Raw genomic sequence first — 20,369 nt, forward strand, 5'->3', positions numbered from 1 at the left:
GCCTTTGTCCCGTTTCACCCAATCAGGGCTCAAGGTAGCTTAGAAAGGCGGCAATAGCCGTCCAATGGTTAGCGTAGAAACTTTGGCGGGCCCGCTCGAAGCCCCGCCTTCTCTCTGTCCCTTTTCGCGGTGGCTCCGCCTCAAACTCGCCGAGGAGCCGCCCCTCGTCGCTGAGTGGCTGGGATCGCGGGTGAGTGGCGTGGCTGCGATCCAATCAGGATGCCCGCCGACGCCCCGCCATAGCTGCGCTTTATAGCCGAAGCGAAGCGGCGTCTGTGAGGAGTGTCGCCATGTTCCAGGGCCCCGAAATCGACGTGGCCAAGCCCAGCTCCAGGTAAGGCCCGGGCGGAGCATAGGTGGGGTCCCATGCATTGGGGGGAAAACCTTCGAGGCCATCTAGCCTGACCCCTTCTGCCACAAAGGAAGACGCCATCCAATCCCTCCCGACAGATGGCCATTCGACCTCTCCATCATAGAATACTATATAGTTTGAAGAGACCCCTTAAGGCAGTGGTTCTCAACCTTCCTAATGCCGTGACCCCTTAATACAGTTCCTCATGTTCTGCTGACCCCCACCACAACATTATTTGTGTTGCTGCTTCATAACTGTAGTTTTGCTACTGTTATGAATTGTAATGTAAATGTCTTGATATGCAGGATGTATTTTCCTTCACTGGACCAAACACGCCCAAATTTGAATACTGGTGGGGTTGGGGAGGGATTGATTTTGTCATTTGGGAGTTGTAGTTGCTGGGATTTATAGTTCACCTACACTCAAAGAGCATTTTGAACTCCACCAGCAATGGAACTGAACCAAACTTGGCACACAGAACTGCCATGACCCACTGAAAATACTGGACGGGCTTGGTGGGCATTGACCTTGAGTTTTGGAGTTGTAGTTCACCTACATCCAGAGAGCACTGTGGACTCAAACAATGATGGATCTGGACCAAACTTGGCACAAATACTCAGTATGCCCAAATGTGGACACTGGTGGAATTTGGGGAAAATAGACCTTGACATTTGGAGTTGTAGTTGCTGGGATTTATAGACAATCAAAGAGCATTTGGACATCAACGATAGAATTGGACCAAACTTCCCACACAGAACCCCCATAACCAACAGAAAATACTGTTTTTTCTGATGGTCTTTTGAGACCCCTATGACACCCCCTCGTGACCCACCCAGGAGTCCCGACCCCCAGGTTGAGAAACAGGCCATCCAGCCTGACTCTCTTCTGCCACAAAGGAAGATACTATCCAATCCCTCCTGACAGATGGCCATTTGACCTCTTCATCATAGAATACTATATAGTTTGAGGAGACCCCTTAAAGCCATCCAGCCTGACTCCCTTCTGCCACAAAGGAAGACGCCATCTGATCCCTCCCGACAGATGAGTATTCAAGCCTTGCATCATAGAATACTATATAGTTTGAGGAGACCCCTTGAGGCCATCTAGCCTGACTCCCTTCTGCCACAAAGGAAGACACCATTCAATCCCTCCCGACAGATGGCCATTCGACCTCTCCATCATAGAATACTATATAGTTTGAAGAGACCCCTCAAGGCCGTCCAGCCTGACCCCCTTCTGCCAAGGAAGACACCATCCAATCCCGAGAGATGGCCATTTGACCTCAACATCATAGAATACTATATAGTTTGAGGAGACTTCTAAAGGCCATCCAGCCCAACCCCCTGCTGCCATAAATGAAGACATCCTCCAAATCTCTTGGGAAGACAGGCGGATAAATGTCAGCATGCTGGAAGAAGCAAAGACCACCAGCATTGAAGCGATGGTCCTCCGCCATCAACTCTACTGGACCGGCCATGTTGTCCGAATGCCTGACCACCATCTCCCAAAGCTGTTGCTCTACTCCGAACTCAAGAATGGAAAACAGAATGTTGGAGGACAGGAAAAGAGATTTAAAGATGGGCTCAGAGCCAGCCCTAAAAACTATGGCATAGACACCAAGAACTGGGAAGCCCTGGCCTGTGAGCGCTCCAGCTGGAGGTCAGCTGTGACCAGCAATGCTGTAGAATTTGAAGAGGGCAAAAGAGAGAAACATGCCAAGAGGAAGGTGCACCCAGCCAACCCTGACCAGGACCACCTTACACCTGGAAACCAATGCCCTCACTGCGGGAGAACATGCAGGTCAAGAATTGGGCTCCAGAGTCACCTACGGACCCACCGCCAGGACACTGATCTTGGAGGACAATCTTACTCAGACAATGAAGGATTACCTAAGTAAAGGAAGACACCCGATCCCTCCCGACAGATGGCCATTCGACCTCTATATCATAGGATCCCATATAGTTTGAAGAGACGTCTAAAGGTCATCTAGCCCGACCCTCTGCCACAAAGGAAGACACCATCCAATCGCTCCTGACAGATGACCATCCAGCCTCTGTTGTGCCCGTTTTTGTTCCAATTTCCGAGATATACTAACAGCGCCTTCTGTGCTTATTAGTTAGGTTTTCTGGGGTCCGACATGTCATCTTATAAAAATTATCCTTTAAGTCACAAAAGTAAATTTCAATCCCTTTGGCCACATTTTTTTGTTCCATCTGTATAGGTAAAAGTAAAGGTTTACCCTTAAGTCCAGTCGTGTCTGACTCTGGGGGTTGGTGCTCATCCTCATTACTAAGCCAAAGAGCCAGAGTTGTTCATAGACACCTCCAAGGTCAGGTAGCCAGCATGACTGCATGGAGCGCTGTATATTTTTTCTGAATTTTTGTAGCCATACAGTCTTTAATTTATTTCTCTTCTATCTCCATCAATTTTCAATAGCAAATGATAGAATTACAAGTATGGTCAATACAGGTTGTACTGCGGATGGAACATATCTTGATTTCAGGAAGGCCTTCGACGAAGTCCCCCAAGACCTTGTTGCAAGCAAACTAGTCCAATGTGGGCTAGGCAAGGCTACTGTTAGGTGGATCTGCAGTTGGTTAAGCGGTTGAATCCAAAGGGTGCTTCTACCCAATGGTTCCTCTTCATCCTGGAAAGAAGTGACTCGTGGAGTGCCATAAGCAGGGTTCAGTCCTGGACCCGGTTGTGTTCAGCATCTTTATTAATGACTTGAATGAAGGTTTTAGAGGGCCTGCTTATCAAGTCTGCAGATCGGACCAAATTAAGAGGGAGAGCTAATACTCCAGAGGACGGGATCAGAATTCAAAAGGACCCTAACAGATGAGAGAGCCGATTGGCCAAAACTAACAAAATGCATTTCAACAAGGACAAATGTAAGATACTCCACTTAGGCCGGTAGTTCTCAACCTTCTTAATGCCGTGACCCCTTAATACAGTTCCTCATGCTGTGGTGACCCCCCAACCATAAAATTATTTTTGTTGCTATTTCGTAACTATAATTTTGCTATTGTTGTGAATCATAATATAAATATCTCATCTGCGGGATGTAATTTCATTCGCTGGACCAAATTTGGCACAAATACCCAATGCACCCAAATTTGAATACTGGTGGTGTTGGGAGGGGGTTGATTTTGTCATTTGGGAGTTGTATTTGCTGGGATTTATAGTTAACCTACAATCAAAGAGCATTCTGAACTCCACTAACGATGGAATTGAACCAAACTTGGCACACACAACTCCCATGACCAACAGAAAACACAGTGTTTTCTGTCTGTCATGGGGGTTCTGTGTGGGAATTTTGGCCCGATTCTATCATTGGTGGGGTTCAGAATGCTCTTTGATTGTAGGTGAACTATAAATCCCAGCAACTACAATTCCAAATGTCAAGGTCTATTTTCCCTAAATTCCACCAGTGTTCTCATTTGGGCATATTGAATATTCGTGCCAAGTTTGGTCCAGATCCATCATTGTTTGAGTCCAGAGTGCTCTCTGGATGTAGGTGAACTACAACACCAAACTCAAGGTCAATGTCCAAACCCTTCTAGCGTTTTCTGATGGTCCCTCTGAAACCTCCTCGCAACCTCCCATGGGTCCTGACCCCCAGGTTGAGAAACACTGACTTAGGCAGAAAACAATGAAATGCAAAGATCCAGAATGCGTGACGTCTCGTTCCAGAACAGTCCATGTGAAAAAGATCTTTGAATCCTCGTGGAGAACAAGTTAAACATGAGCCGAGAATGTGATGCAGCAACTAAAAAAGCCAATGGGATTTTGGGCTGCACCCAAAGGAATCGAGTGTCTAGATCAAGGAAAGTCATGGTGCCTCTCTATTCGGCTTTGGTCAGACCTCTTTACCTAGAATAAGACTGTGTCCAGTTCCGGGCACCACAGTTCAAAAGAGGCATTGACTCTTAAGCTGGAATTAAAATGGTCTAAGGTCTGGACACCATGAATAACCCCTCTGAGGAGCCTCTTAACAAGCTGGGAATGTTATTATTATTATTATTATTATTATTATTATTATTATTAACTTTATTTGTACCCCGCTAGCATCTCCCGAAGGACTCGATGCGGCTTACACAGGCCGAAGCCTCAAACACAATACAATAGAGAACATAACATCACAATAGCGACGCAAATCAAACAGTAAGCAAAATAACATAACACCACAATAGCTAAGCAAATCAAACAATAAGCAATAACGACAATGGTAGTACATCAAGACATTATTAAAAACTGGTTCGGCCGGCGCACTGGGGTACAAGGGTTAAAAGTGCTGAAATGGCAGGAGGCACGTAGGATTAAAAGTGCGGTGTGCAGCGAGAATTTGTTATGCTAAGGTGCTACTAGGACTTGGGGTGGGGATTCCTAGTCTGGGAAGGCACAACGGAACAGCCAAGTTTTTAAATTCCTTCTGAAAACGGCTAGAGTAGGGGCCTGTCTGAGATCTTTTGGGAGGGCGTTCCAAAGTCGGGGGGCCGCCACAGAAAAGGCCCTGTCCCGTGTCCCCACCAAGCGCGCTTGCGACGTGGGTGGGATCACGAGCAGGGCCTCTCCAGATGACCGGAGCGAGCATGTGGGTTCGTAGATGGTGATGCGGTCACGCAGGTAGGGTGGTCCCAAACCATTTAGGGCTTTGTAGGTGAGCACCTGCACCTTGAATTGGGCTCGGAAAATAAATGGCAGCCAGTGGAGCTCCTTAAACAGAGGGGTAGACCTCTCTTGATAATGAGCCCCGGTTAGCATCCTGGCTGCTGCCCGCTGGACCAATTGAAGTTTCCGAGCCGTCTTCAAGGGCAGCCCCACGTAGAGCGCATTGCAGTAATCCATTCTAGAGGTGACCAAGGCGTGGACCACCCCGGCCAGATCAGCCTTCACGAGGTATGGTCGCAGTTGGCGCACAAGTCTCAGTTGCGCAAAGGCCCTCCCGGATACCGCCGACACCTGAGCCTCAAGTGTAAGCGAAGAATCCAGGAGGACGCCCAAACTGCGGACCTGTGGCTTTAGGGGGAGTGTAACCCCGTCCAACACAGGTAACCACCCTATACCCCGATCCGGTTTACGATCAACCAGGAGGACCTCTGTCTTATCGGGATTGATCTTCAGCTTGTTCTTCCTCATCCAGATCGACACAGCGGCCAGGCACTCGTCTAGCACCTGAGAAGCCTCCTTGGAATTAGGTGGAAAAGAGTAGTAGAGTTGTGTGTCATCCGCGTAGAGATGGCACCCAACTCCAAAACTCCGGATGACCTCTCCCAGCGGTTTCATGTAGATGTTAAAAAGCATGGGCGACAAAATAGAGCCTTGCGGGACCCCACAGGTCAAAGGCCAGGGGTCAGAGCAGGCGTCTCCCAGCTTCACCATCTGAGTTCGTCCCTCCAGGAAGGACTAGAGCCACGACAAAATCGTGCCCCCAAGGCCCATCCCGGAGAGACGACCCAGAAGGATACCATGATCGATGGTATCGAAAGCCGCTGAGATGTCCAAGAGAACCAGCAGGGTCACACTCCCCCTGTCCAGCTCTCTGCGGAGGTCATCGACCAAGGCGACCAAGGCTGTCTCGGTGCCATGACCAGGCCTGAAACCAGACTGTGACTGATCTAGGTAGTTGGTATCGTCTAGGAAACCCTGGAGCTGAGAAGCCTGCAGAAGAGAAGGTTGAGAGGAGACACGAGAGCCATGTATAAATATGTGAAAAGATGGCATAAGGAAGAGGGAGAAGACTTCCTGTATGTTGCCCTGGAAACTAGGACTCAATGGAGCCATGGGTTTAAATGACAGAAAAGGAGATTCTACCTGAGCATTAGGAAGAACTTCTTGACCATAAGAAGAGCTGTTCAGCAGTGGAACTCTCTGCCTCAGAGTCTAGTGAAAGCTCCTTTCTTGGAAGCTTTTAAACAGAGGCTGGATGGCCATCTGTCAGAGATGTCCATGTGGTCTCTTCCAACTCTATTATTCTATACATCTTGCCAATTAAATGTTCATCGTCTGCACATAACTGCAGTTCAAACTCTATTTTGTTCTCTTCATAGCATGTATTTTTTCTCTCCATTTTAAACCTCTAATAATCATATCTATATAAGTGCCACTGTGCCTTTCAGTATTTCTTATGTTCTTGTTGTAACTAAAAGCTGATCACATTTCTTGAAACCTTCATAGGCAACATCATGACCCCTTTGGGGTCCATGGGCCATACATTTATGTCTCTGGACTCAGTGTCTCTTGTATTTCCTCCAGTGTGGTTCAGTGACTGCTTAATTACACTCTTCTTGCAAAGCAATTGAACACATTTTATCTTTTGCAGAAAGCCAATTGGGTTTTTAAACTAGGGATCAGCCGCATGACTCACCAAGGCCTTTGCTTTCCAACCAAAATAAGATATTTATACCTTCCCCTCTCCCAACCCCATTTGAAGTCACCATCACATGAAAACCACAAGGCTAAGGAAATATTTTTATCCAAATAATGTTCTGTGTGGGGTTTTTTTTGGGTTTAATATCTTGTGTACAACCCAGCATGTTTTGTCACTGATCAGTTCAAAAGTATAACCAATCACTGGGTTGCTGTGAGTTTTCGGGGCTATATGGCCATGTTCCAGAAGCATTCTCTCCTGACATTCGCCCACATCTACGATACGCATCCTCAGAGGTTGTGGGATCTGTTGGAAACTAGTCAAATGCAGTTTATATATCTGTGGAATGATGTCCAGGGTGGGAGAAAGAACTCTTCTCTGTTTGAGGCAAGTATGAATGTTGCAATTGGCCACTTGATTAGCATTTAATGGCCTTGCAGCTTCAAAGCCTGACTGATTGCTGTCTAGGGGAATCCTTTCTTAGGAGGTGTTAGCTGGCCCTGAGTTATTATTTTCAGCAATTCCCCTGCTTTTTGTGTGTTGGTCTTTATTTGCTGTCCTGATTTTAGAATTGTTTAATATTAGTATCCAGATTTTGTTCATTTTTATGGTTTTCTCCTTTCTGTTGAAATTGTCAGCATGCTTGTGGATCAGCTGAGTACCTGATGAATCAACTTGGACACAGCATATTATCTCAGAACACAGAAATGCTGGACCACTCTAACAGCCACCATGTCAGACTACACAGACAAGCCATTGAAATCCACAAGCATGTGGACAACTTCAACAGAAAGGAGGGAACCATGAAAATGAACAAAATCTGGCTACCAGTATTAAAAAACTCTAAAATCAGGACAGTAAATAAAGAGAAACTCTCAGAAAACAGGGGAACTTCAGGCAGGAAACAATCAGGGCTAGCAAACACCCCCCCCCCCCCTCAACAAAGCATTCCCTCAGGCAGCAGGCAGCCAGGCTTTGAAGCTGCAAGGCTATTAAATGGTAATCAAGCTGGCCAATTACTACATTCACGCCAGTCTCCAACAGACAAGAGTTCTTTCTCCCACCCTGGACATTATTCCACAGGTATATAAACCCCACTTTCCTAGTTTATAACAGATCTCACAACCTCTGAGGATGGCTGCCATAGATGTGGGTGAAACCTTAAGAGAGACTGCTTCTGGAACATGGCAGTACAGCCTGGAAAACTCACAGCAACGCAGTGATTCCAACCATGAAAGCCTTCAACAACACATTATAACCCAGTGGTTCTCAACCTGGGGTCCCCAGATGTTTTTGGCCTTCAACTCCCAGAAATCCTAACAGCTGATAAACTCGCTGGGATTTCTGGGAGTTGCAGGCCAAAAACATCTGGGGACCCCAGGTTGAGAACCACTGTTATAACCAATCATTCCATTCTCAATTTATATTATAAAATTAATATTGCTGCTTCATGAAGAAGCTACTTCATTGTCGTTCAATTATTCCTTCACTTTCTGTGTTGTGTTTATTATGTTTATACCCTGCTTTTTTTCTCCACGAGGCGACTCAAAGCAGCTTACATTAAAAGCATCTCAATGCACTGTAAAATATACAAAACATGCTAACCTTAAAACAGGATGCAATATCATTGGTATTTTAAGAAATCAGTTAAAATCCATTCAGCAAAACTGGCATAATTGTGTCATTGATAGATATCTGCTTATGGCTGACCTTTTGTTGTTCATGAAATAATTCTTCTGAAAAACAGAGTGCTGAAACCTCCGGGAGGATGCTCTAGCAATGTCTTTGGAAGTCCAGAAGAAGTTTCTGTCCCTCTCAGACCACACAAAATGACGTCGAACATTTTTGGAGGAGGCGAAGAACCTCAAGCCTTTGCAAAGAAAACAAACCCTCCAGGTAAGAACCAACCTGTTCTTAAGGACGTTATGGGTGACTTAACTTTGCCACAACAGCTTGTCTTCAATTATTTACAGGCAGCCTGAGTTACAAATATCCGACTTAGAAACAACTCCTAGTGAAGAACGAAGCTGAGACAACAGGAAGTGAGAGAAATCTTTTGTTTTGGGGTGTTGTATTATGTTCTAAATTGGAGGTCACTTTTTGATTTTGGTTTTTCTGCCTTGGTCAGACCATACCTGGAATACTGTGTCCAATTCTGGGTACCGCAATTGAAGGGAGATGTTGACAAGCTGGAATGTGTTCAGAGGAGAGTGACTAAAAGGATCAAGGGTCTGGAGAACAAGCCCTATGAGGAGCGGCTTAAAGAGTTGGGCATGTTTAGCCTGCAGAAGAGAAGGCTGAGAGGAGACATGATGAGGGCCATGTATCAAGATGTGAGGGGAAGTCAGGGAAGAGGGAGCAGGCTTGTTTTCTGCTGCCCTGGAAACTAGGACATGAAATAATGGCTTCAGACTACAGGAAAGTACATTCCACCTGAACATTAGAAAGAGCTTCCTGACTGTGACAGCCATTCAGCAGTGGAACCCACTGCCCCGGAGTGTGGTGAGGCTCGTTCTTTGGAGGCTTTAAACAGAGGCTAGATGGCCATCTGTCGGGGGTGCTTTGAATGCGATTTTCCTGTTTCTTGGCAGGGGGTTGGAGTGGATGGCCCACGAGGTCTCTTCCAACTCTATGTGATTCTATGATTACAGGCAGTCCCTGAGTTACAGACAAGAGAGGTTCTGTACGTTCTTAAGTTGAATTTGTATATATGTCAGAACATGTACATTTTGAAGTGTAACTCCAGCTAGATAGATAGATAGATGAATTGTTTTTGGTAGCACATGGAACGATTAACAGCCCTGTTGTATTTGTTTTTCTGTCTGTTCCCCTGTTCAGAAGGTTTCACCTCACTTTCTATCCCTGTGATTGTTGGATATGGGAAAAAAATCACTTGTTGTGGAAACAAGGATTGGTGAGAAAGCTTCAGTGGAGACCCCTTTTCCCCATGATAATAGCACTTCCAGAGTGGATTTCCCTTCCTTCTGAGGGGTAGATTTTGCTCACTTCCTGTTGTCTCCTGATCTTAACTAGGAGTTGGATGTAATGTCTTTAACTTGGGAACTGCCTGCATTAAATTGGCTTATTTAAAATGACCGAATGTTCCTTAGAAATAATATAACGGTAACTGTTTCTCCTTGAAATTAAGTCTAGTTGTGTCTGACTCTGGGGGGTAGTGCTTGTATCCATTTCTAAGCCAAAGAGCTGGCATTGTCCGTAGACGTCTCCAAGGTCATGTGGCCAGCATGACTGCATGGAGTGCCGTTACCTTCCTGCCGGAGTGCTGCCTATTGATCTACTCACATTCACATATTTTCGAACTGCTAAGCTAGCAGAAGCTGGGGCTAACAGTGGGAGCTCACCCTGCTCCCCGGATTTGAACTGCCGACCTTTTGATCAGTGAGTTCAGCAGCTCAGCGTTTAAACCCACTGTGCCACCGGGGGCACCAGAGAGAATATAACAAGGTGTAATATAAGGTGTATTATATAAAGAGACTGCAATTTCTAGATTTGCTGATCTTAAAAATATACGTTCAGAAGTAGCATTCGTCTCCAGAAATCCCGAGCACTGAACGTTAAACTGTATCGTAATTTGGGGAGGTGGGAACGCAGTATTGTGTCTGTATGTTGTTATTTCTCATCGAGTCAACTCTGACTTCTGACATCCTTAGAAGAGACTTCTAAAAGCCCCATTCACCAATGACCCTGCCTACCCTGCCTAAGTCTTGGAAACTCAAGGCTGTAACTTCCTTAATTCTGAATCAATCCATCTGTAATGTGGTCCTTCCTCTTGTCCTACATCTTTCTTGACCATTATCTTTTTAAGCTAATCATTTCATTAGGTAATATACGACAGCCTCAGTTTAATCATCTTTCTACTAGCTTCATGATGTAGATTAAGCATCTTGGGGGTCCTCTGAGCCTGGAATCCCAGGTTGCAGCAGTGGCCAGGGGAGCTTTCACACAATTAAAACTTGTGCGCCAGCTGCGCCTGTACTTTGGGAAGTCAGACTTGGCCACGGTAGTCCACACGTTAATTACATCCCAACTACATTACTGCAATGAGCTCTACATGGGGCTGCTTCTGAAGACCATCCAGAAGCTTGAGCTGGTCCAGAGATCAGCAGCCAGGTTAATAACTGGGGTGGCATACAGGGAGCATACAACTCCCATGTTACGCCAGCTCCACTGGCTGCCAGTTTGCTACTGTGCACAATTCAAAGTTCTGGCTTTGGCCTATAAAGCCCTAAACGGCCCCGGGCCAAATTACCTGTCCGAACGCATCTCTCCCTATGAACCATCGCAGAAATTAATAGGCCCTGCTTTCCGTCCCGCCATTATCACAGGCACGATTGGTGGGGACGAGAGACAGGGCCTTCTCGGTGATTGCTTCCCGGCTATGGAACTCCCTTCCTGGTGAGATTAGGTCGCCCCCCTCTCTCCTGTCCTTTAGAAGGAAGGTAAAAACTTGGCTGTGGGACCAAGCTTTCGGGACAGGGCAATAAAGCAGCAATAGGAAAGATTACCAGGCCAATTAGATTTGATGTGGATGACTAGGACAGTTTTAAATGGTGTATTTTAATATTTTGATAAATGTTTTTAATATTTATGTATGTATATAAGAATGTGTGTCCCGGCATTGAACGTTTGCCATATATATGCTGTGCTCCACCCTGAGTCCCCTTTGGGGTGAGAAGGGCAGAATATAAAATTTTAAATAAATAATAATAAATAATGTTTTGGCATTTTAAATCCACAGATTTGCTCAATCAGATTTTTCACATCATGCTTTGGCATTTCTGTGTTGTAAGATGAGACTAAATGGAATTAATAATGAAAACTGTGAAACAACCGTCTACGGTACAACATTTTTTTTGGCGTTGTTCGCATTAAACATCCAAAAATACATTAAAAACAATGACAGTGTTGAAAAACATTGATTCATCTCAGATTTGATGGCGACATTCTCTTTCTTTGCTCTTTTAGGTGTTAGTTTTTTCCAGCTTTAAAAAAATAATATATATATTTATTTTAGGACATGCACATACACAAACACAACAGTTACAATTCCCACCATCACGAGGATTGTTTTCTTTCCCATATTAATCCTTTTGGAAACAATTCTTCTAGATTTACATGCTGTATAACTTATTCATAATATAATTCTTGGCCTTGTTCCATCTTTCTTCAACTTCTTGCATTCTATTTTCATTATATTTTGAATCATTTAATTTTACATCCATAATTTCAAATTCCATTTGGTCCACCATATACTGATACCATTTTAAGTAAATAAATTTTAGGTGTTACTTCTTGCATTGCAGCACATCGCTCCCCTCTTCAGAATACCATAAATCTCAAATATTGAAAGCAAAGTGATAGTTTGTAAGTCGCTCCGAGTCCCCCTTTGGGGTGAGATAGGGCGGGATAGAAATACAGTAAATAAATAAATAGTAGTTGTTGGCATGGGACTCTTCTAGAATCTCACCAGCCTTTGCAAACCTGAATTAAAAGTGTAGTTCCTGGTCACTTCCTGTTTTGCAGGTGGAAAGGAGAGTGGCATATTTGAAGACCATAAACCAAATGCTTCGCGTCAACTTGCAAATCCCCCAGGTGGGAAAACCAGCAATATCTTTGGATCTCCACAACCTTTTTCCACTGTCAAAGCACATCCAAACAAGCCCAAGGTAAATAACTTTATATACTGTTAGACTCTACTTCCAATTGTTTGAAAATTGTTTGGTGTAAAAGAGACAGTTGCCGCTATACCTTTACTTGAATCAGTATCAGAATTGGGAACCTCCTGTCTCTGATTGCAGTTCTGAGGAGAGGCAGCCCAAGGTAACCTAGTGCTGGAGCTGGGAAGCCAAGTACAAATTGATTGAATGAATGAATTTTATTATTATGGTCACATTGTAAACTGAGCTCTTTAAAATCACAACAACAGCAACAAAGCACGCCTCCCCTGCTATATGGGGGAAAGGGGGACGCACACTAAGGAGCCGCTGTGATGCCTCAAAGCCGGAAAGAGGAGCCATGCAGCAACATCACTCACAGTTTCTTGCTGAGATGAATTTAATACCTATCTATACAGAGTTTTGGGGAAAAAATCACATCTTTCTTGAACTGAAACAGCCTTGGTCTCCTTAGTGGATGATCTGCGTAGGGAACTTGACAAAGGGAGTGTATCCTGTTGAGCGAGGCCCTGCTCTTGATCCCACCCCCCTTCACAAATGCAACTGGCAGGGACGAGAGACAGGACCTTCTCAGGTGTGGCCCCTTTGCTGTGGAACTCCCCAGTGACATTAGCCTGGACTCATTCCTCATGGTCTTCAGGAAAAATACTAAAGACCTGGCTCTGTACACAGGCGTTTGGGGAGTAAGGTAACATGAAATTCGACTTAATCCAGCAGTCCAGATCATGACTAAGGGAAAGTTTGGATAGTATGACTCAGCATTTTGTATGTTTTTTAATCTGTATTACTGTTTTTAATCTGTTTAACTGTTTTACATGTTTTAATTGTTTACATGTGTTTAACTATTTTATAATTTAATATGTGTTTATTGTTATGTGCATGATGCGACACTGAATTTTTGCTGTAGTTTGTAAAGACGCTTTGAGTCCCCTTCGGGGTGAGAGTGGCGGGGTATAAATGAAGTGAATAAATAAATACAAGGCATATGTCCCAGCAGGTATTATTATATAGAGCAGTGGTTCTCAACCAGGACTCCCCAGATGTTTTTGGCCTTCAACTCCCAGAAATCCTAACAGCTGGTAAACTGGCTGGGATTTCTGGGAGTTGTAGGCCAAAAACATCTGGGGACCCCAGGTTGAGAACCACTGATATAGAGAAAGCCAAATCCCTGAGCAGAAGGTGAGGTTTACATTGTGGGTTTTTTGAAGGTTTGTGGTGATGGTTTTGTTTGTTTGTGGCTGTGTGCCCTCGTTCCTGAGCACATCGTCAAGGGATTGGGCTTTGCTGAGTGACTAACGTCTTGGAGATGGACCCAGCAGCTTCTGGAACATGGCCATACAGCCCGGAATACTCACAGCAACAGAAGGAATTTCTTGATTAGTAAGGGAAGCAATTGCTAGAGAAAGGGTGAGATCTTTGGGTGTTTTCAAAAAGACCGGGCAGAGACCTACATGGAGCGGGGAATTGGGGTCCTCCCAACTCGACGATTAAAATGGCCAAACCTATATCCTTAAAAAATGGCCAAACCTATATTCCTATGTATATACAGTTGATGTGTTCTACATATTTACATAATGCTCAAAAGACTAGTCTTGAAAGTATAGTGCCTTTCATGTTTAAAAAAAGCCAATACATTCCTAGAATTTGTCCTGTTTTTTAAAAATTCTGATCTCCCTCCCCCTAGGATCACACTGTTATATTGGATGACAGAGGAGATTCACGTCAAGAACTCAAAACAAAAGGTAAGTGAAGTACATTTGTCATATAGGTAAAGCAGGCCCGGGGGATGAATGCGGCCCCTTGGACTCTTTTCTCTGTCTGTCTCACCATCCTATCCTTCCTTTTTTTTCCCCTCTTTCCTTCCTCCTTCCTTCTCCCTTCCCTCCCTCCATTCCCTTCCACCCATCCTTCCTTCCTAACTTCTCTTTTTCCTTCCTCCTTTCATTCCTGGGGGATGTTTAGCTGAGAGAAGAGAAGGTAGAGAGGGAACATGAGAATCATGTTTCAAGATTGAAAGCTGTATCCTATTTAAGAAGGGGGACGGGCTGGCTTTCTGTTGCTCTAGAGACCAGGTCTCAAGGGAGCGATGGATTCAAATGGCGGGGAAAGAGATTTGACTGAAAAGATTGGGAAGAACTTCCTGAGAGTAAGAGGTGTTGGAGAGTGGCATAGGCTGCCTGGGAGTGTGGTGGAGTCTCCTTCTCTGGAGGCTTTTCCACAGAGGCTGTCTAGCTGAAGTGCCTTCTTGCATGGCAGGGAGTTGGACTGGGATGACCTTGGGGGTCTCTTCCAGCTCTAGAATTCTATATCAGGAGTAGACAATACAGGGTCTAATGGATACACTTTTTCTCTCCCATCCACCATCTCCTCCTGACCAAGGCCAGCCCTTTTGGCATCCAGATGTTTCCTGTCTTTCCTTCACTTTCTGCTTTCAAAAGAGGGGAGGAAAAGGGCAGGGAGGGGACTTGGGGAGAACCCCCCCCCCCAGTCTGCCATGCGGCCCCCAAAGTTAGAGTTTGCCCATGCCTGAGATAGAGGAAACATTCTGAAAAGGGGAATTATCTTCCTCTTTTTCCAGTAGCACCACTATCTGAAATATCTATGAATCATGACTAGGATGTGTTTTTTGGTGTAATTCAGTGTATATATTAGAGCAGTGTTTCTCAACTTTCCTAATACCACAACCCCTTAATACAGTTCCTCATGTTGTGGTGACCTCCAACCACTATTATTTTTGTTGCTACTTCAGAACTGTAATTTTGCTACTGTTCTGAATTGTAATGTGAATATCTGATATGCAGGACGTATTTTCATTCACTGGGTGAAATTTGGCACAAACACGTAATATGCTCACATTTGAATACTGGTGGGGAGGGATTGATTTTGTCATTTGGGAGTTGTAGGTGCTGGGATTTATAGTTCACCTACAATTAAAGAACATTTGGAATTCCACCAATGATGGAATTAAACCAAACTTGGCACACAGAACTCCCATGACCAACAGAAAAAATTGGAAGGGTTTGATGGGCATTTACCTTGATTTGGGGAGTTTTAGTTCACCTACATCCAGAGAGCACTGGGGGCCCAAACAATGATGGATTTGGACCAAACTTGGCACAAATACTCAATATGGCCAAGTGTGAACATTGGTGGGGTTTGGGGGAAATAGACCTTGAAATTTGGGAGTTGTAGTTGCTCGGATTTATAGTTCACAAACAATCAGATTGTTGAACCCAACCAAGGATAGAATCGGGCCAAATTTCCCACACTGAACCCCCATGACCAACAGAAAATACTGTGTCTTCTGAAGGCCTTTGGCAACCTCTCTGACATCCACTCGCGACCCCCCAGGGGTTGCGATCTCCAGGTTGAGAAACACCGTATTAGAACAAAAGATGGTTAACTGCTACTGTATGATTGTGCTGCCTACCTATGGGGCACTACTTCTGCAATATCCGTGTTCTTGCTTTCTTCATCTCATCCTTCTTCCAACAGAGAAATGCAAAACTCTTGAAATCTTTCTTTGCTAATTAAGAGTATGACAACATGGTGTTTGAAAGATGAGTGTAACAAACTGTGTAATGCAAACGTATTCGTAGAAGGACCAAGTCAACAAAAATAATATTCTAGTATATACACCTAACCATATAATATCTTATGCAGCTACAGAAGACCAAAAACGCCATGTGGAAGTTGTAAAAGAAATGGGAGAAGCACCAAAAGTTGTAAAAGAAATGGGAGAAGCACCGAAAGAGAGCACCAAAATGCCTGGGCCCAAGATGGATGACCATGAGCCCCGGCTGGGGCCACGACCACGTTCGCACAACAAAGTCCTCAATCCGCCTGGAGGCAAATCCAGTATTGCATTCTATTAGGAAAAGCTGTTCCTCTCCTACTCCCCATCCCTCCCCATGGAGTCAGCACAGAACCATGCCCCAACTTTCTGTATAATAATACTTCAAGAAGGAAAGTGATTTGGCTTATTCAGTATGTGACAGAAGTCAACTTGAGCATTTCTATATTAGTTTTTTTTTAAAAAGACACAGATCCATTTTTTGAGATAATCCTTCATGCCTGAGCACACCTGTCACTTTCTGAATATGATGAAGAAAATTCCCTGTGATTGGCTGCAGCAGCACACATTCCCCCTGAAAACAAAGATTGCTTTCCTGAAGCTCAGATTGGCTTATAGAGCTCTTAGATAATTTTGTTTGTAGTCAAAAGAGGAGGCTAGTAAAAATGTGAAATTGAAGTTCTAGCTGAACTGTGAATTGTAGTCAAAACAAATCATGCACAAATTAACTTTATGGATCTGTCTCAGAAACTTTAGTTTTACAGTTCTCCTCTGGCTAATTAAAGAGGATAGAGGTCGAATGCCAAAGGATGTTGCCGTTGTAGATTATACAAAATCACCTTGTCCAACAAGGTGATTAAATAATGACTTCATGTTGGATGGAATCACTAGCTGGAATCACTGGGTTGCTGTGAGTTTTCCGGGCTGTATAGCCATGTTCCAGAAGCATTTTCTCCTGACGTTTCACCCACATCTATGGCAGGCATCCTCAGAGGTTGTGAGGATGCCTGCCATTGATGTGGGTGAAACGTCAGGAAAGAATGCTTCTAGGACATTGCCATACAGCTCAAAAACTCACAGCAACCCAATAATACCTTTATTTACATCCTGCCGCCATCTCCCAAAAGGGACGCAGGATGGCTTATAAAGCAGCACATAATAGTGCTATAAAACACATAAATACATTCAAAATTTACCAGAATCAATAGCAGCCCCAAAGCTGATTAAGAAGTTAGTGCAATCACTATTCTACAAAAAGAGGCATTGAGCTGCTTCTGATCTACAAAAGCATCTTGTCACGAATTCTTTGCTGACTCCATTACTTGCCTTCCTTTATCAGCCTCCATTAGCAGCCTTAAATTTGCTTTTGGCTACTTCTGCCCATGCTCTGATTGTCCAAGTTGCCAGGTCTTTGTCCTCTCGGAGAAAACACCTGTATCTTTAATTTCACTGCAGTCTTCTATTTTTGTTTTGTTCCTTATCTTCAGCATAGAAAAATCAAAGAGTTCTGGTTATGCGGTGCAGAACATAGTAGGACCCTGCTCATTGACTTAAAAACACAGGTCACATCTCTAGGCAAGAGCTTGGCAACCCTGTCTGGAGACATAAATTTACCCATCTGGTTATAGCAGCGCATGTTATTGTTAACTCTCAGTCTTTCTCCGCCTGATCCGGGCTGGCTCCATTTTTGCAAGACAATGTTCTTGTGATGCACTTTCTGTTTAGATTTACTAGTTTGTAATGCTGCATTATTTCTTGTTCTTTGTGCTTTTTCGGTTTGGTATAGAAGAAACTATGGTAGGCAAGCTTTGACTCTCCAAATGTTTGATCCTCAGCTCCCCACCTGCAATAGATACTCATGAAGCATTTGCTGAAAACATCTGGAGTGCAAAGATTTCCTACTAAAGGGAGGAATCTTCAATATGGAGGACCATTCCTTTTCAACGGAATGATAATTATTTGTCAACAGATAGTTCTCGGACTGCAGTGGCTTGCCTTTTAACTCCTCAGTGTATAGGAGTTTTATCAGTCACACCAAAGAACTAGTAGCCTTTCTGGTTCTAAGTAGCAAGAGTGGTGCCAGATGTAAAAATAGCTCAGTATTCTGTAGAACATTGTGCCTTCTTGACTGAACAAGGATAATGTCTGCTGAGTGAAAGCGGGGAGGAAAAGTGCTTTGTTGCATTTGTAGTTTACAAGATGTATGCCTCCTCCCTGCATTGAACTGGGAAAGACCACTTGGTTTTGGACAGCAATTCTTGTCCTGAGTTATAAGCATGGACAATCCAAGGTTCTAAAGTACTTACAAAACTAGGGGGCGCTAGTGCTTTGCTTTTAAAGTATTGCTAAAGTTCTGGTGATGACATTTTCAGAACTCTAACAAAACTTTTAAAATGTCATTATTTTGTTATTGGCAATTTTTATGACAGAACCAATTAGGAACTGCCATTTATAATGAAATTTTGAAAGTTTTGTTTGAGTTCTGAAATTTTCACCACCACCAGAACTTCAGCAACACTTTAGAAGCAAAGCACCAACGCCCACTAGTTTTCTAAGTACTTTAGAAACATGGATTGCCCATGCCTATTAAATAAGGAGCAGCATGTTTGTAAACAGTGGGCCAAAGCCTGCTTTTCTGACATCATTTGTACTGTTATTTTGGATTGTCTTCCTTCTGTCTTAAGGACCAAGTGTGGGCTTTGCAAGGACTGAATGAAACATGAAGGTGCTTTTTCACCAATGCCTCTATTTGGGATGATAACAGTTTTAAAGCTAAGCCTTAAATTATTATTACTGAATAAACTGTGTGCCATTTTTTTCTTAAAGGGGTGGGTGGGGGGAGCTTTTGGATACACTAGGTATCCAAAAGGGGTACTTTTTCTAATAGCAACTAGAATGTGTTTAAATCATGTGCTGCTCAATAAACAGTTATGTTTTGTTAATGCAATTATGGGGTGGATGGTAGATCTTCAGGACTTAGAAGTGGTAACTCTGTGTGGTTCCTTGTGTTTTCACCACCGATCCTGGGATGTATAGAGTGCCAAAGATTCCCTCCGCCTTGGCCAGCATTGATTGACCATGCCTGTGTATCTCTTTAAATGGAACTGTACTGAGTGATTTAAGCGAATGTGGCAGGTCCCTCATCTAGACTTCGAATGGCTATCGCTATTATTCCTTGGCTGGTAATGGGAATTCAAATAATACTTATTTCCCTCCTCTGTTGTTAAAAGCTGTTATTGGAGCTTCTAATACTCGCAAATCCTCAACTTAAGCTTTTGTGTTGAATCATGTTTGGAAGAATTCTTCTGATTTTTCTACTTAAGGGATTTTCTGTGGTGTGTGATTCTTGACAAAACTAGTGAAACAGTTCTTGAAAATTTGATCTGTTTGATCTTTATTCATTTCGAATTGACTTTTTTTCCAGTAATGTAGTCAGCCATTTTGAAAATGTGTTCAAGCCACTGTTGTTGTTTTTTACGCTGTTACATTATTTTTCCAGTTTTCCTGCTTACAAATTTTGAATAACTTCCTCTTAAACTCTTGGGTTTTCCACAATATAGGCATCTTGGGATCATTTATGTTGCTCTTTTGTTTAAGGTCTTTTTTCTTTCTTCACAATCCATTACCTAATTCCTGTTGTGTTTTGTATTAAGATCCTTTGCATATATGGCTTAGAAGCATCCCTTATAGCCTGCGTAATTTCATTTTATTCTCAAAAATACATCTAAATGTTTCCCATTATCAGTTTTTATTTTTATGTTTTGTTTAGTAAGTATTCCGTCTCAAAGGTTAATTGTCTTCATTTCAAGTTCTGAAAGATAAAGGTGCACGTTCTGCACATATGCCATTGTTTGTTTTTCGGTGGAACTTGGTTAACTAAATTAGCATATGTGAAAGAGACATCTGTTATTGAGTATGTTCTATTCGCCTTTGAAAAATATTGGATCCTTTAATTTAGGTTATAGAATTTCTATAATTCTGTCGAATGATTTTGCTGCAGTGACTGTTTAGTAAGCTAGAAAGTTCACAAATCTAGTGTATGTAGGCAATTAATGGCTCTTGACTCTCCATGAATCCTGTCTACATCTTGGGGCTGCACACATTGGAAAGTATGATTGCTGGACAAGCAGGGTTGTGTTTTTAAAATAATAAAATCATGATATAAAACCTGTAAAAATATTTTGGGTTAACCATTTTTATAAAATACTAGCACATCTTTCAAGCATTGACCAGGTGTCCGAGGGGCCACTGCCCCCCTGCTTTCATCCCTTTTCTCTCTTTTCTCTTTCTTTCTATTTACTTCTTCTCCACTCCCACCCTTCTCCATTCCTTTCATTATTATTAATAATAATCTTTATATGTCTCCCTTTCTCCCTG

General features: G+C 43.4%; 1 protein-coding gene across 1 annotated transcript; it reads left to right on the plus strand.

The window, feature by feature from the left end:
• Positions 1-225: 225 nt before the first annotated feature.
• JPT2 (Jupiter microtubule associated homolog 2) lies at positions 226-20,171 on the plus strand. The gene is made up of 5 exons (XM_060786378.2): positions 226-334; positions 8,470-8,618; positions 12,267-12,409; positions 14,103-14,160; positions 16,082-20,171. Exons 1-5 carry the CDS (start codon positions 291-293, stop codon positions 16,291-16,293), a joined length of 606 nt encoding a protein of 201 aa, XP_060642361.2. The 5' UTR covers positions 226-290; the 3' UTR covers positions 16,294-20,171.
• Positions 20,172-20,369: the final 198 nt, after the last annotated feature.

The sequence above is a fragment of the Anolis sagrei genome, chromosome X (genome assembly GCF_037176765.1).
Source record: "Anolis sagrei isolate rAnoSag1 chromosome X, rAnoSag1.mat, whole genome shotgun sequence".
Classification (NCBI taxonomy): Eukaryota; Metazoa; Chordata; class Lepidosauria; order Squamata; family Dactyloidae; genus Anolis; species Anolis sagrei.

Excerpts from the sequence above, each read along its gene's own strand:
- JPT2 (XM_060786378.2), top strand. The coding sequence starts at position 291 with ATGTTCCAGGGCCCCGAAATCGACGTGGCCAAGCCCAGCTCCAG. Across the intron at positions 335-8,469 it reads GTGGCCAAGCCCAGCTCCAG|AGTGCTGAAACCTCCGGGAG; the intron begins GTAAGGCCCGGG and ends TCTGAAAAACAG. Across the intron at positions 8,619-12,266 it reads AAAGAAAACAAACCCTCCAG|GTGGAAAGGAGAGTGGCATA; the intron begins GTAAGAACCAAC and ends CCTGTTTTGCAG.